This window comes from Hypanus sabinus, chromosome 4 (genome assembly GCF_030144855.1).
Source record: "Hypanus sabinus isolate sHypSab1 chromosome 4, sHypSab1.hap1, whole genome shotgun sequence".
Taxonomy (NCBI): domain Eukaryota; kingdom Metazoa; phylum Chordata; class Chondrichthyes; order Myliobatiformes; family Dasyatidae; genus Hypanus; species Hypanus sabinus.
The window spans coordinates 71,963,603-71,981,755 of record NC_082709.1 but is presented as its reverse complement, the minus strand read 5'-3'; the positions used below and the strand labels follow the sequence as shown (position 1 = coordinate 71,981,755).

Below are 18,153 nucleotides of genomic sequence, written 5' to 3'. Positions count from 1 at the left end.
TCACATTCAGATGCCTATCTAAACATCTCTTAAAAGCCTCTAAAATATTTGCTTCTACCACCATACAAGGCAGTACATGCCTGGCATTCTCTGAGTGAAAAACTTACCCCTCACATCTCACTTGAACCTACCCCCCTCATCTTCAATGCATGCCCTCTGGTATCAGTCATTTCAACTCTGGGAAACAGATATTTCTGGTCTACCTTATCGATGCCTCTCATAATCTTATAAACTTCTTTGATCTCCCCCCAGCCTCTGCCGCTCCAGAGAAAACAACCTAAGTTTATCCAGACTCTTATGATAGCACACACCATCTAAAGCAGGTAAACCTCCTCTGCACCGTCCCCAAAGCCTCAACATCCATCCTACAGTGGGGCAACCAGAACTGTGTGCAATACGCCAGATGTGGCATAACCAGAGTTTTATAACGTTGCAACATAATCTCTTCACTTTTGAACTCAGTGCCTCAAATACAAGGTAATAAAAGCAAGCATTCCGTAAGCTTTCTTAACCATCTTATCGACCTGTGCAGCTACTTTCAAGGAACTATGAACTTGGATCCCAAGATCTCTGCTCAGCAACACTATTAACGATCTTGCCCTTAAGAGTGTACTGTCTCCTTGCATTTGCCCTACCAAGGTGCAACTCCTCACATTTATCCAGGTTAAACTCCATCGCCCTCGGCCCATACCTGCAACTGATCGATATTGTGCTTTATTCTATGCCAGTCTTCTACACTATCCACAACTCCACCAATCTTGGTATCATCTGCAAAAATACTAACCCATCCATTCACATTTTCACCTAGATCAGTTTTATACATCACAAACAGCATAAATCCCAGCAGATTTCTGCGGATCACCACTAACTACTGACCTCCAGCTCAAATGCCTTACTAAAATCCATACAGGCAACATCCACTGCCCTACCTTCATCAAGCTCTCATCACCTTGTCAAAAAATTTAATCAAGTTGGTAGGACACATCCTGCCCTGCACAAAACCATACTGGCTCTCCCTAATTAGGCCAAGGGCTTCCAAATGCTCATATATCCTATTCCTAAGAATTTTCTCCAGTAACTTCCCTACAAATGATGTGAGACTCATTGGTCTATAGTTCCCAGAATTTTCTCTTGATACTTTCTTAAATAGAGGTACAACATTAGCCACTCACGAGTCCTCTGGGATCTCATCTGTGCCGAGACAAGACACAAAGATACTGGTCTTGCCACAATAATCTCGTCTCTTGCCTCCTTTAATAACCTGGGGTAAATCCCATCAGTCCCTGGGGACATCCACCTTAATGCTGATTAGGAGGCCAAACACTTCCTCCTCTTTAAATGCCTTAACATATTTATACACTCAGCACAGATGACCTGATCCACCATATCTTTTTCCTAAATACTAAACCAATATACTCATTAAGTACCTCACTCACATTCTCCACATCTAAGCCAATGCTCCCCCTTTTATCCTTGAGTGGTCCTTCCTTCTTCCTAGTGATGACTCTTACATAGAAACATAAAAAAATAGGTGCAGGAGTAGGCCATTTGGCCCTTTGAGCCTGCACCACCATTCAGTATGATCATGGCTGATCATCCAACTCAGAACCCTGTACCTGCTTTCTCTCCATACCCCCTGATCCCTTTAGCCACAAGGGCCATATTTAACTTCTTCTTAAATATAGCCAATGAACCGGCCTCAACTGTTTCCTGTGTCAGAGAATTCCACAGATTCACTACTCTCTGTGTGAAGAAGTTTTCCTCATCTCGGTCCTAAAAGGCTTCCCCTTTATCCTTAAACTGTGACCCCTTGTTCTGGACTTCCCCAGCATCAGGAGCAATCTTCCTGCATCTAGCCTGTCCAATCCCTTTAGAATTTTATACATTTCAATAAGATCCCCCCTCAATCTTCTAAATTCCAGTGAGTATAAGCCTAGTCAATCCAATCTTTCTTCATGTGAAAGTCCTGCCATCCCAGGAATCAATCTGGTGAACCTTCTCTGTACTCCCTTCTATGGCAAGAATGTCTTTCCTCAGATTGGGAGACCAAAACTGCACACAATATTCTAGGTGCGGTCTCACCAAGGCCTTGTACAACTGTAGTAGAACCTCCCTGCTCCTGTACTCAAATCCTTTTGCTATGAATGCCAACATACCATTTGCCTTTTTCACTGTCTGCTGGACCTGCATGCCCACCTTCAATGACTGGTGTATAATGACACCCAGGTCTCGTTGCATCTCCACTTTTCCTAATCGGCCACCATTCAGATAATAATCTGTTTTCCTGTTCTTGCAACCAAAGTGGATAACCTCACATTTATCCACATTAAATTGCATCTGCCATGAATTTGCCCACCCACCTAACCTATCCAAGTCACCCTGCATCCTCCTCACAGCTAACACCGCTGCCCAGCTTCGTGTCATCCGCAAACTTGGAAATGCTGCATTTAATTCCCTCATCTAAATCATTTATATTGTAAACAACTGGGGTCCCAGCACTGAGCCTTGCTGTACCTCACTAGTCACTGCCTGCCATTTTGAAAAGGTCTCATATACTCCCACTCTTTGCTTCTTGTCTGCCAACCAATTCACTATCCACATCAATACCATACCCCCAATACCGTGTGCTTTAAGTTTGCACACTAATCTCCTGTGTGGGACCTTGTCAAAAGCCTTTTGAAAATCTAAATATACCACATCCACTGGCTCTCCCCATCCATTCTACTAGTTAAAACAAAAAATTCTATAAGATTCTTCAGACATGATTTTCCTTTCACAAATCCATGCTGACTTTGTCCGATAATTTCACCTCTTTCCAAATGTGCTGTTATCACATCTTTGATAACCGACTCTAGCATTTTCCCCACCACCGATGTCAGACTAACTGGTCTATAATTCCCTGGTTTCTCTCTCCCTCCTTTTTTAAAAAGTGGAGTTACATTAGCCAACCTCCAATCCTCAGGAACTAATCCAGAATCTAAGGAGTTGTGAAAAACTATCACTAATGCATCCACTATTTCTTGGGCTACTTCCTTGAGCACTCTGGGATGCAGATCATCTGGCCCTGGGGATTTATCTGCCTTTAATCCCTTCAATTTACCTAACACCACTTCCCTACTAACATGTATTTCCCCCAGTTCCTCCATCTCACTAGACCTTCAGTTCCTTACTATTTCTGGAAGATTATTTATGTCCTCCTTAGTGAAGACAGAACCAAAGTAGTTATTCAATTGGTCTGCCATGTCTTTGTTCCCTATCATCAATTCACCTGTTTCTGACTGTAAAGGACCTACATTTGGCTTGACCAATCTTTTTCTTTTCACATATCTATAAAAGCTTTTACAGTCAGTTTTTATGTTCCCTGCCAGCTTTCTCTCATAATCTTTTTTCCCTTTCCTAATTAAGCCCTTTGTCATCCTCTGCTGGTCTCTGAATTTCTCCCAGTCCTCAGGTGTGCTGCTTTTTTTGCTAATTTACATTATTACGAAGGATGAACAACTCTGATGGGCAGAAGGGTGCAGAGTTGCCCATGCCCCCTTTTGGAGAATCGCAAACTGTTACTATTTTGATGCTGCTAACGAGAGAGTAAGAGAGACAAAAGAAAACAGGCCAAGACATCTGTTACTGATAGCAGCCTGAGAGAGAGTTATGTTTATTCACCATGTTATGACTCCCGAAAGACTTATGGCTGCGGAGAGGGCTGTTTATGTGGTACCACCCTGCTCAGTAAAATTCCTCAGTGGACAACCAGAGTGGGCTGGTTTGATGGGTTAAGTCATTCAAACCTGATTGACACCTGAGACCCAGTGAGTGGGGATAAAAATGAGGTCTGGGGTGACACCCCTTGGATGCACCAGGAGACACACTAGTGAGCATTAGATACCCACGAGAAAGTGTGGGGCATCGGGGACCGAATGGATCGGTCAATTTCACTCACAGTGGTTATAGCGAGGCCGGTGGGGGCTTGTGTGTGTGTCCACCCTTGCCTGGGTGACGAGTCCACCACAGAAGAATGGTCTAGCTAAAGGACAGAGGGGTCATACTTGAATGGCCACAACAACACATCGACGGATCAAGATCATAAAGGAAGGTTTGCAAGACATAGGGGTCACTGTTTGATCTCCCTCTCTCTCTCTCCAACAATTACAACACATCGACCAACAACCACCTCAGCCTGCATGAACTGAACTGAACTTTATACTCACATATGACAATTTATTATCCCCTAGACAATGATAGAGTTTGTTTATTATTGATTATTATTATACCCACACTTCTAGGTTTAGTATTGCTAACGTGTATTATCTGTATATTTGCATTGATATTGTTTTGTATATTTTACTAATAAACACTGTTGAAAATAGTACCACCAGACTCCAACAGATACCTCTATTTTTGCTGGTAAGACACCCAGTTATGAGGTACGTAACAGTATGTTTCTTCTTTGGACTTGATACTATCCCTAATTTCCCTTGTCAGCCATGGGTGCACTACCTTCCCTGGTTTATTCTTTTGCCAAACTGGGATGAACAATTGTTGTAGTTCATCCATGCGATCTTTAAATGCTTGCCACTGCATATCAACCGTCAACCCTTTCAGTATCATTTACCAGTCTATCTTAGCTAATTCACGTCTCATACCTTCAAAGTTACCCTTCTTTAAGTTCAGAACCTTTGTTTCTGAATTAACTATGTCACTCTCCATTTTAATGAAGAATCCCACCATATTATGGTCACTCTTACCCAAGGGGACTCGCACGACAAGATTGCTAACTAACCCTTCCTCATTGCTCAATACCCAATCTAGAATGGCCTGCTCTCTAGTTGGTTCCTCGACATGTTGGTTCAGAAAACCATCCTGCATACATTCCAAGAAATCCTCTTCCTCAGCACCCTTACCAATTTGGTTCACCCAATCTATATGTAGATTGAAGCCTCTCATTATAACTACTGTTCCTTTATTGCACGCATCTCTAATTTCCTGTTTAATGCCATCCCCAACCTCAACACTACTGTTAGGTGGCCTGTACACAACTCCCACCAGCGTTTTCTGCTCCTTAGTGTTATGCAGCTCTACCCATATCGATTCCACATCCTCCAAGCTAATGTCCTTCCTTTCTATTGTATTAATCTCCTCTCTAACCTGCAATGCTACCCCACCTCCTTTTCTTTCCTGTCTATCCCTCCTGAATATTGAATATCCCTCGATGTTGAGCTCCCATCCTTGGTCACCCTGGAGCGATGTCTCTGTGATCCCAACTATATCATATTCATTAATAACTATCTGCACACTCAATTCATCCACCTTGTTACGAACGCTCCTCGCATTGACACACAAAGCTTCTACCCTCATTTTACACCCCTCTGTCTCTCTGCACTTGTTTCCATCCCCATCACATTAGTTTAAAGCCTCCTGAACAGCAGTAGCAAACGCTCTCCCTAGGACATTGGTTCCAGTCCAGCCCAGGTCCTGTTTATACCGGTCCCACCTCCCCCAGAACTGGTTCCAATGCCCCAGAAATTTGAATCCCCCCCCCCGCACCATTTTTCAAGCAACGTATTCATCTGAAATATCCTCCTATTTCTACTCTGACTAGCACATGCACTGGTAGTAATCCAGAGATTATTACCTTTGTGGTCCTACTTTTTAGTTTATCTCCCAACTCCCTAAATTCACCTTGTAGGACCTCATCCCATTTTTTTTACCTATATCGTTGGTACCTATGTGCACCACGACCACTGGCTGTTCACCCTCCCATTCCAGAATGTCCTGCAGCCACTCAGACATCCTTGACCCTTGCACCAGGGAGGCAACATACCATCCTGGAGTCTCATTTGCGGCCGCAGAAATGCCTATCTATTCCCCTTACAATCGAATCCCCTATTACTATAGCTCTCCCACTCCTTTTCTTTCCCTCCTGTGCCACAGAGCCACCCATGGTGCAATGAACTCGGCTGCTGCTGCCTTCCCCTGATGAGACATCTCCCCCAACAGTATCCAAAACAGTATATCTTGCTCTTAATATATGTACAGAATGCCTTGGGATTCACCTTAATCTTACTAACTAAGGAATTTTCATCGCCCCTCTTGGTTTTCCTAATCCTCTTCTTTATATCTTTTCTGGCTTCTTTATACTGCTTATGTGCTCCATTTGATCGTAAAATCTGAAATTTTATATACTTTTCCTTTTATTTCATAACTAAGTTCATCACCCCTCTAGACATCCAAGGTTCTCTTACCTTTCCATCTCTGTCTTTCATCCTAACAGAAGCATATCTTTCCTGTACTCTATGCAATTGATCTTTAAAAACCCTCCATATGTCTGATGTGGCCTCGCCAGAAAAAACGGTGTTCCCAATTAACTCCTCTTAGCTCTTTCCCTCGCAGTTTACCATAATTCAATTTAAAACTCTCCCAAAAGGACCATACCTATCCTGAAAGTTAAGGAATTGTGATCACTGTTGTCTCTGTTGCCTCACCCATTGAAAGGTCAGTCACCTGGCCAGGCTTATTACCCAACAGCAGATCCAGTACACCCTCTTCTCTTGTTGGATCTTGCACATATTGAGTTAAGAAATTCTTTTGGATACACTTAACACATTCTGCCCCATCTAAGTCATTTGCACTAAGAAGATCTTAGTTTATATTAGGAAAGTTGAAATCCCCCATGACAACTACTCTTATTATTTTTACATATTTCCTTAATCTGATTATGTGTCTGTTCTTGAATATCCAGGTGGCTACTAGGGAGTCTATGGTACAATTGTAATCAGTGTGACTGCACCCTTCCTATTCCTGAGGTCCAACCCAAATGGACTCAGTGTCTGAACCCTCCATCATGCCTCCCGAGTGTAGAGGTGATTTTGTCCCTGATTAGCAATACAACTGTGCCTCCCCCTCACTTTTACTTCCTTCTCTATCTTTTCTAAAGCTTCAAAAACCTGGTACATTAATCACCCATTCCTGTCCCTCTCTCAACCAAGTTTCAGTAATTCCATCATAGTTCCATGTACTTATCCATGGTCTAGGTTCATCACCTTTACCCATAATACTCCCAGCATTAAAGTATACACATTTCAAACTATCTGACCCATCATACCTGTTATTTTGGTTTTGCCTTTCAATACTTTTCTTGACATCTACCTTCCTGACCTGATGCTTTGGTTCCCAGCTCCTTGCAAAACTAGTTTAAACTCTCCCATGCAGCATTAGTAAACCTCCCAGCCAGGATATCAAGTCCCCTCCACTTCACGTAAAACTCATCCCTCTTATACTGGTCATCCCTTCTCTAGATAAGGCACAAATGATCCAAGAACTTGAAACTCTGTCCCCTGCATCATCTCCACAGCCACTCATTCATCCATCCCATCACCCCTTTTGTACCTGCACTAGCCTTTAGCATTGGGAGTAATCTGGAGATTACTACCTTGGAGGTTCTTCACTTGAGCCTCTTCCCTAACTCTATTATATAATCACTGCAAAGGACCTCTTCCCCTTTTCTGCCTATGTAATTGGTGCCAATATGCACCACGATCTCTGGTTGTTCACCTTCCTCCTTGAGAATATCCTGCATCTGCTCTGATAAATCCTGGCCCCTAGCACCTGAGAGGCAACACACCATCCTGGTGCCTCTTTTGTAGCCATAGAATCTCTTTTCTGTGCCTCTTTCAACTCTCCTATAATTACTGCACTGCCTCACTTTGTCCTTCCCTGTTGAGCCTCAGAGCTGGCCACAGTGGCACCAGCCTGGCTGCTGCTGCCCTGCCCTGATGGGTCGCCCTGCCCAGCAGTATCCAAACAGGTATACTTGATGCTGTGGGGAATGGCCACAGGGGAACCATATACTGATTTCTTAAACCCCTTACCTCTCCTGGCGGTCACCCATCTATCGTCTGAAGCTTGTTCTCTGGGCCTGACCACCTCTTCAAAAGTTAACATCTTATGATATAATACGGGCCAATATCTTCAGAATGCAACTCTAATTATGCTTAATTAGCTACTTCTGTCATGTTGTTTGTGTGTATGACATCAAGTTCCAAAAATAAACATTTTATTCTGAGTTGTGTTGTGTGTGTGAGGAGTTTACCAGGCAGACAGAAACAAAGATTCAAAGTTCTATTCAGAACTTCCTTGGTGCTGCAGCACTTTCGAGTGGTCATTGGCTAGTTGTTCCCATCAACTCCCAGAACTGCTGGCCCACAACTGCTTAAAAAGTTGAGAGAGCATTTGGAATGGTATCAAGAAAATGGGGGCTGCATATTGGAAGTACACAAAAGTCCTGCTTAAGCAGCAGAATGGGTATACAGCTCTTCAACCACTCATTCACCTGTCCCAACTGCTACCATCGATCTCAACTGGTTCCTTCATTGGTCTTGGTAGCCAACTCAGAACCCATAAAACTCAAGTAGAAGCAAATCATTCTTGAGGACAGTAGACTGCTTTAGAAAAAGAATGTTGCTTCCCTCCAAGTAATTAAGCTTCTAATTAGGATTTAAGGACACAGCCATACAGAAAGATTATTTTATCATTTTTTCTATATCGAAATAACGCTCTATAGAACTTTCTATTAAGAACTGCTCTGAAAGCCAGTGTAGGCTTGGTTAACTAAATGAGTTGCTTCTATGTTGTAAATTAAAACTGTCTAAGTCATAACAATCTATAACTTAGAAGGGTTCTTGCAGGTGGTGCAGTTTACATGCTGCTCCAGCCATTGATATCCTGGTTATAGAGGTTGCAGGCTTATGATGTGCCACTGCAAAACAAAAATGGTAAATTGATGTCATTTGTAGGTGGTGTAGATGGTATGCATAATGTGGAAATGTATGTTTAACATGGCAAGTCAGGTAGCAATGAGGTCAATTACTTTGTTCTGTTGAATAAAACTGACATACTTGTGTGCTCCTGGAGCTGCACTCATCAGGAATATGAGGCATGTTCTGACAAATAATAAATGAAGACATGTCATTTAATGCAGAGTACCAAACTATTGACCTGTTATTTTCACTAATGTTTATCTAGCTTGTCCAATTTCTGATCTATAGTGAACCACAGGATGTCAATGGTGAGGATAAGGGTGATGTCAATGGGATCACTTGGACATGTTACTGTGCTGTATGTTTCCATGCTACTATTTTACCTTTGAGTTAAATATTCTATTGTTTATACATTTTTAAGAAAAATAATGCTTCCCACCTTGATTTACTGATTCTTCACAAACGCTGTCGGCTTTATCTGACACATGTTGATTAAGATCACAATAAAGCTGTAGAAGAACACAAAATTTTAATTAAAAAGTTTCCAAGTTGGAAAACTGCTAAGGAAATAAATATTCTATACTGAACATTCACTGAAATATTCTGTATTATTAAAAGCTGTGTAATAAATTTTGCAAACTAATCATGCAGGTCAAAGATCAATTGTAATTAATTAAAATATAAATAACAGCAATTAATGGAAATATGAGATAAAACAGAATGCTGCAACAGTATGTCAGGAAGCAGCTCTGGTAGGAGAAATTAAGTCAATGCTGCAGATTGTTGACTCACGATAACTGGGAAAGAGAGAGAACAAGTTAGTTTTAAATTGACACACACAAATTACTGGTGGAACACAGTAGGCCAGGCAGCATCTATAGGAAGAAGCACTGTCGACATTTCGGGCCGAGACCCTTCGACAGGACGAAGGGTCTCAGCCTGAAACGTCGACAGTGCTTCTTCCTATAAATGCTGCCTGGCCTGCTGTGTTCCACCAGCATTTTGTGTGAGTTGTTTGAATATCCAGCATCTGCAGATTTCCTCGTGTTAGTTTTAAATTGAAGTGAGTCTGAAGGAAGGATGAGGATGAAGCCAAGTTAACATCGAAGGGGGGGTAGGGAGGGGGTTGGAGAGAGAAAATCAGTTGCCGAACAAGTTATCTGGTTGGTAGGTTAATCAAACTGACAGAGATGGGCATTGCAGAGAAAGCACTCAGGTACTCAGCGAATCAGTCACCTAATCTACACTTGGTCTTACCATCACCTTTCATAATGCAGTTACACCACTATTTTAATATTTAAATTAATTATTTACTTCCTTAGGTTGCTCTCCAGGCTTATCATCTTCTCCACAATTTTTTCTAGCTAGGTCTTCACAAGGTAGTTCTTCAATCAAAGCCACTTCATTTCTAGAAATAACAGGAATATCAAGTTGGATTTTTAATACAATTTGAAATTCATATTAGTAATCAAATGCCCAACTAAACCTACCCTTTTGCATACATAACGTCCATATTCTTCCATTTCCTTTGCAAATTTTATACTGCACATGAGGGAATGGATGAATCAATGGTAACACAGTTCAAGTGAAAGACTTTATTAAACCAAGGACAGTGAAATTACCAGAAAAATAACCTTAGTCTCTTATTCCACACATCTGGGACTAAACCAACTAGTTGTCAATGAGGCTTAACAAGACTAAAGAAAACTGTTTGCCAAAATCATCAAAAAGAGTCAACAGGGAGTGCAGGGGAATGCTTTATAAAACATGATAGTCTTTATTTAGGCATGCACCAACCAAGAAATTATGCTTCTTGCCTTAAGATGACTAAAAATAAAATGTAAAGAAAACATTGTGAAGGTGTCATTAAGAACTTGTTTAAGAAACTGTGCACTAAAGGTCTTGTAAGATTTTAAAGGCACTATGAAATTTTGAAGCAAAGTAATTTCTTGAGTAAATGCCACAAAGTTTTGGTTTAAATTTATTTATTGTGGAACATGAAAACCGGGGCTGTAAGTTATGTATTCAATGAATTCTGAATTTTCCAGTGTCAGGTAACCCGTAGCATATGTTCCACTACATCAGCCTGTCTTCCAAATGGAACCTCGGCAATGGCCTTATTGAAGTCCATGTAGAGCTCATAAATACCTCTTCAAAAAACTTAGTGAAATGCAGATGTCCTACCAACACATCTATGGTATCAATGATCAATCCCTGCACATCAGGTGTAGACTAATCCTGTACCTCAGGAATTTTTCCAATTTAATTTCTCTACCAATGGCATTAGACTCACTGGCCTACAATAACCAGGCTTACCGCTGCTGCCCTTCTTGAGTAAGGCTCCACATTGTATTTCTATTTAAGAAGAGAACAAGGGAAAATCCTGGGAACAATAGACTGGTGAATCTCAGCACAGTTGTAGGGAAATTGCTGGAGGCAATTCTTAAAGATAGGATATATGTGCATTTGGAAACCCATGGGCTAATTCGGGAGAGCTAATACAGCTTTGTGTAGGGCAGGTTATGCCTTACCAACTTGATTGAGTTTTGTGACAAGGTGATGAGAGAGATTGATGAAAGTAGGGAAGTGGATGTTGTCTAAATGGATTTTAGTTAGGCATTTGACAGACTCTCATGGGAGGCTAATCCAGAAGATTAGGATGTATGCTGTCTGCAGCAAATTGGCTGTTTGGATTCAGAACTGGCTTGTGGGTAGAAGATAGAGGGTAGTGGTTGAAGAGACTTATGCAAGCTGGAGGTCTATAGTTGTGGTGTTCCGCAGGAATCTCTACTGGGACCTCTACTGTTTGTGATTTATAAAAGTAACCTCGATGAAAATATGGATGGGTGGGTTAGTAAATTTACAGGTGATACCAAGATTGGTGGAGCTGTGGATAGTTTAGAAGAATGGCAAAGAATAAAGTAGCCACTCATTGTATCTATGTGGTCTTTTGCTGCTGTAGCCCATCCATTTCAAGGTTTAGCATGTTATGTATTCCGAGATGCTCCTCTGCACACTACTGTTGTAACGTATGGTTATTTGAACTACTGCTGCCTTCCTCTCAGTTTGAACCAGTTTGGCCATTCTCTGTTGACACCTCTCATTAACAAGCCATTTTTACCCACAGATTTGTGGCTTACTGGATGTTTTTTGCATCATTTTGTGCACCATTTCAGGAGATCAGCAGTTTCTAAGATACTCAAACCACCCTGCTGGCACCAACAATCATCCACAGTCAGTCACTTAGATCACATTTCTTCTTCATTCTAATGTTTGGTCTGAACAACAACTGAACCTCTTGACCATGTTGATGTTTTTATACACTGATTTTCTGCTTCATGATTAGCTGATTAGATATTTGCATTATCAAGCAGGTGTACTTAATAAGTGGCCACTGAGCATATATTCATCCACAATTTGTATTTTAATTTCCTGTTTCTGTACTAACACATGATGTGACATGAGTAATAATATAAAAATTACTGCCTTTGAAATCTTGCTCAACCAATTTTTGCTTTTTAAACTTGGCCTACACAATTTTATCCCCTCTTTTACCTTCCATGTCATTGATACCAATATTGACTATAACCTCTAAACATTTGCTCTTCCCTTTCTAAATATTCTGCAGTTATTCAGTGACATCATTAATATTTATGAAATTCTAACCCAAAAATAACCCAATCCTCTTAAAGCCATATAAAGTTAAAGACTGGTAGATTCCATGAGTCAAAGGATGAAATCATCAGCTCTGGGGTCTTGGATTTCAGCATGGACTAGAAGAGCCCAGATGGCCTGTTTCCGTGCTGTAATTGTTATATGGTTATATGGCTATATGAGTCCACTTTAAATTCTATTATTTCCTCCATTGTTTCTTGTCTTGATCAGTTTATGTACTAGGAAACAGCAATTTAATATCAAGCTTTCCCCTTGGAGATACTTTATTATCTCCTACACCTGCCCTCAATAGAATAATAGATAAAACAAGTAACAGTTAAAAAGCCCAGACAGAAGTATAGTTTCCAATAAGACTTCGAAGTTCCTGAGTTTATATGCAGATCTGGAGCGAATTGGCTGGCTTCCACTCAGGTGGCAGATGCACAATTGACTTCAGCATCCAAAGGCTTCTTAAAGGCAAAGGAAAATGCAGCATCTCCAAGTTTGCGGATGACACGAAGCTGGGTGGCGGTGTTAGCTGTGAGGAGGATGCTAAGAGGATGCAGGGTGACTTGGATAGATTAGGTGAGTGGGCAGATTCATGGCAGATGCAATTTAATGTGGCTACATGTGAGGTTATCCACTTTGGTTGCAAGAACAGGAAAACAGATTATTATCTGAATGGTGGACAATTAGGAAAAGGGGAGGTGCAATGAGACCTGGGTGTCATTGTACACCAGTTATTGAAAGTGGGCATGCAGGTACAGCAGACGGTGAAAAAGGCAAATGGTATGTTGGCATTCATAGCAAGAGGATTCGAGTACAGGAGCAGGGAGGTTCTACTGCAGTTGTACAAGGCACCTAGAATATTGTGTGCAGTTTTGGTCCCCTAATCTGAGGAAAGACATTCTTGCCATAGAAGGAGTACAAAGAAGGCTCAACAGATTGATTCTTGGGATGGTAGGACTTTCACATGAAGAAAGACTGGATCAACTAGGCTTATACTCGCTGGAATTTAGAAGATTGAGGGGGGATCTTATTGAAACGTATAAAATTCTAAAGGGATTGGACAGGCTAGATGCAGGAAGATTGTTCCTGATGCTGGGGAAGTCCAGAACTAGGGGTCACAGTTTAAGGATAAAGGGGAAGCCTTTTAGACCAAGATGAGGAAAAACTTCGTCACACAGAGAGTGGTGAATCTGTGGAATTTTCTGCCACAGGAAACAGTTGAGGCCGGTTCATTGGCTATATTTAAGAGGGAGTTAGATATGGCCCTTGTGGCTAAAGGGATCAGGGGATATGGAGAGAAAGCAGGTACAGGGTTCTGAGTTGGATGATCAGTCATGATCATACTGAATGGCATTGCAGACTCGAAGGGCCAAATGGCCTACTCCTGCACCTATTTTCTATGTTTCTATGAAACAGCTAGCATCTCTACTTTTGATCAGCCTAGTAATTCCTACTACAAAATGAATTTAATAAAGGCCTGGATGTCATTATCAACCAATAATACACTGAGCCTTAAGTATAGAATAGCACATGACATAAAGCTGCTTGGATAAAGTACCTAACTGGCACAACACTATTATTACCTCCCAAAACAGACTTTGAGAAGAAGTAAAATGAATGATTAGCCATATACAAATTGAAAGTTACCTATAATTCAAACAGCTTTGATCCTGAGAAGATGGTGATTTCTCTCCCAACTGAATAACAGAAAAGGAAAAAGGTTATAATCAACTATCAAAACAATTCTAATCTGCAAATCCTCTCCTTTATTCTTTCACAAAGTAAATGTTTACATGCCTTCACTGTAGTTGGTCTTGCTGAAATCTCACCCCACTCATGACTGTGGAAACTAATTGTTAAATCAGCTAACTTGGGGGTGAACTGGGATCCCTTTTGCCTTTATTTTAGTCAGCTTAAGAAACCATATGTACTTTATGGTGAAAATGTCTCCCATTTTGCTAGAGATATGTGTCTCTTTTTTCCAAGGTTTCATTATGAACTGATCTAATGCCTAATCATTTACAGAAATGACAGTTATACAGTGCAATAGACTTGTTAAGATTTGTAGATGACATAACTGAATAGTTCTAGCTGGAAACTCAAAATTTTGCAAAGGATTCATTAACCTGATACTTCAATATGGTAAATGTATAAGACTCTTGGGATCTGAAGACCAAAGTAATTTTAAGAGAGGTCTCTGGGCTTTGAAATTCTATTCACTCAGTTCCAGATAACCAATGCCCCACAATCTGGATTGTGCTGAGTTACTAAACTACAGGAAACTAAAGTGTGTAACATAAATAAACAACATGGTTTTTAGTTGGTTATAATCAAACAACATGTAACATCTCTATGTTACTGAGACTAGACTTGTCCTGAATGCAATTAGTTGCAATTGCTAAGGAAAGAAGGATACATTCCAAAATAAGCAAATAGAAATTCCAGGAACATGGATAGATGTAAAGAATAATAAAAGTGGTGTGGTTTTTCAGACATTAAATATCTGGCTATTCAAGAAAAAGGTAAAATCTACCTGGCATCAGCAGTACAGACAATTCTCTAAATCGTTTCATACCATAGCCGGAACAAATGTAGCATGTGGCAGACTCCTTAACTCAACAGATAGCAAAGGGAGACTGTCCAAAGATATTCCTTCTAGCACTTTCTTCCTTATGCTCTCATAGTTATCTTTAAGCTCTTGTAAAGCAGAGGATAATGCAGTTGCATTGTCAGTGTCTACTTCAAATCCTGGGAACCTTTATAATAGTTAAGTGAAAAAAAAAGTTCTCAGACAAAAATACAAAACAGGAATTTACACAATTTTATCTTAACAAGGAGCTAGAAAATTTTGGACTGAACTCTTCTTCAAAGTGATTTGTTACCAAATTTAACACTGAAAACTTGAACAAGTAGATTGTATAGCTGACAACCTAAATAATTATAAATTACCATGGCACGAAACTTCTTATCTTAAAATACTTGATCTGATTAGTTCATTTGTTGAACTAGTCGGCCAACTTTTGGACATTACTATTCCCCAATAAAGTAACAAATAAAAAAGGCAGAGTAACTGTGATTACCTTAACACTACAACCAGTTTATTTTTTAGGAAGCTCTTATATACTTTGTGAAACTATGATATACGTGACAGAACAACAGAATCCATAAGACCCTAGTTTTAGACAAGCTGACATTGTCTGCATGTTGAAATTGTGGGGTCTGAATTTGAACTAATTTAAGATGAGTTAGGTTGCCAAAAAATAGCTACTTATTTCTATATATTTAGAAACATCAGTTTCTCAATACTCTTAAGAGTTTTTGTTAGTATAGCTGAACAGAACTAGACAATAGATGAAAAGGAGGGAATGTCAAAATGAATTAAGTTATTATACATGACATCTGTTAAGTTCCAAACTAAAAAGGAACCTGCCAATACTTAAATACTCTACCACCTTGCTTCCCCCATCTCAGTTTGAAAAATAGATAGCTAAGTATTGGACAACTGTTGGTGCCAGGCAAATATTGTGAACTGAGGTTCAGCACTTTGATCTTGGTTGTGATGTTATAAATGTTGGTGAAATGGTTTCCGTTGTGAGCAACATGAACAATTCATATTGAATATGCCTATTAAGCTTCCAAGGGGTTTCACAGAAAGGTCAAACGAGAAATAAAAATCACTCAAGGAGATAATTGGACACATGATTAAAAGCTGGATTAAGGAGATACATTTTAAAGAGGGTCTTGGAAAAAAAAAAGGCAATTTTTTTTTGGATGGAATGAACTACAATTTTGGTAGCTGAAGATGGTGAAATAATTCAGAGTGGAGATAACTTTCAAAAATATAGAGCAAATTACAGAGATAGGGAGGAAAGAGAAGGTTAGATATTTTTAAGCAGATTTTCTTCTGCATGACTATGATCGGGATCAGTTGGGACATTCTGTGTACCTGAGATAGCAAGGAACCATTGAATTGTGCATTGTGGGAGTGAGATTTGAAAAAGCAAGTGGGGCAAATTAAGATTGTCATGTAATTAGGCACTTGGCAAAGGGCAATAAAAAGTTAGGTTTAAGCAGAGCAGCTATTATTGGAGTGAGATAGTGGGGAAGTTGACACTTTGGCTTGAGAGGCTTCAGCAAGAAGAGGCTGATGCTGTAGGTAGGTTTTGGGTCATTTTTCTTTCCTTTTTTCTTACTGCACAATTACAGCAGTGGAAATGCCAGACAGGACAGTGGAATACTCTTGTTTCAGGATCTGGGAAGATGTACCTGCTCCTTAACCAGGGCTATGACTTGATCTGAGATGTCCCTAGCTCTAGCACCTGGGAGGCAAAACTTCCTGTCTGTTCCCCTAACTGATGAGTCCCTTATCACTAAAGCTTGTCTCTTCTTCCTTCTTCCCTTCTGAGCCACAGAGCCAAACTCATTGGCAGAGACCTGACCACTGTGGTTTCCTCTTTTAAAAAGAGGCTGCAAAGCAATTGTTCAATTAAATGTCACAATTGTGCTGAACTTAAAAGTTTTTGAATAAAAGATTCGGAGTCATCAATATTAGGAAAGAATTATGCATGATTTTTTAAAATAATTGGAACCTTTAAGTTGATCTCTTACCCTGAGGCATATCACTTATGAAGAACTATTATTAGATATGACAAATACATGACGTTCACAATTTTACCATCTCTATACACCTACCCCAGGTCTCCAAAAATGCTCTGTTCAATATCCACATTGTGAATTCTCCAGCAATGCTGTCGACACATCCAGTATTGCATTTTTAAAAGCTGTAACTCTGCCTTCATCATTCGTTGTTTCATACAGCAACAGCAGTCTGATGAATGATTTTCATCTTTGGTGACAGAATGGTAAACTGAACCCTGATGTTTTAGCCCTACACTTTAAAAAAAATGTAAAAGCTGATATTTAGAAAAACTTCTCGGTACAACTTAAAGTTTTGGAGCACCACTAATTGAAATTTAGTCAGTTATGTTCCTACCAGATTTCTACAGATTGAGCTTCCACTTCTAAAACATTACATCCTTTATCACCTCCTACCAAGATTCCAAGAAATACAAAAGAATCAATGAAAAACTAAACACAAAGACTGAGAAACAACCAATGTGTAAAAGACAACTGCGCAAGTACAAAAATAAATAAATAAATAATGCCAAGAACAAGAATTGTAAAGTCCTTGAAATCAAGTCTATAGGTTGTGGTTTCAGTTCAGTACTGAGGTGAATGAATTTATCTGCAATGGTTCAGCAGCCTATTAGTTGAAGGGCAATAACTGTTCCTGAACCTGGTGGTATGAGACCCAAGGCTCAATAGGTAACATTTAATACAGAGCAGCATTGATATCTATACTGCTTATTGCACAAATTATTTCCTTAATGCAACAGTGAAAACTATTAATTCCTTTGAATTAACCAACATTAAGTTGTACTTAATTAGTACAATATGAGTATCACTGGCAATGCTTTCTACCCATTCAAAATACCCTCATAGTTAGACATTAGTCATTTTCCTCAGGTAAAGTTCCAGGAACATGACCCAGCAATGAATCTGTAGTTTATTTTTAAACCAGGAAGCTGAAGCAGAGGTTTTTCTGTATTTTTGAATAATTTGGAGGCATTGCTGAAGAAAACCGAGAGAATTGCTACAGTATAGATAGAGTTTACTGCAGCCAGACTGTATTAAGTGGTGGAGGTGAGGGCATGCTAAGGAAGATGAATTGGTGCAA

General features: G+C 40.0%; 1 protein-coding gene across 1 annotated transcript in view; it reads right to left on the bottom strand.

The window, feature by feature from the left end:
• LOC132392124 (RNA-binding protein 44-like) overlaps positions 1–18,153 on the bottom strand; it is an 80,304-nt gene that overhangs the window by 46,614 nt on the left and 15,537 nt on the right. The window contains exons 3-7 of the mRNA XM_059965973.1: positions 17,109–17,309; positions 14,992–15,172; positions 14,064–14,113; positions 10,068–10,161; positions 9,193–9,262 (exon numbers count right to left, since the gene is read on the bottom strand). Coding sequence (XP_059821956.1) covers positions 9,193–9,262; positions 10,068–10,161; positions 14,064–14,113; positions 14,992–15,172; positions 17,109–17,309 — 596 coding nt within the window. The remainder of the gene's footprint in view (positions 1–9,192; positions 9,263–10,067; positions 10,162–14,063; positions 14,114–14,991; positions 15,173–17,108; positions 17,310–18,153) is intronic.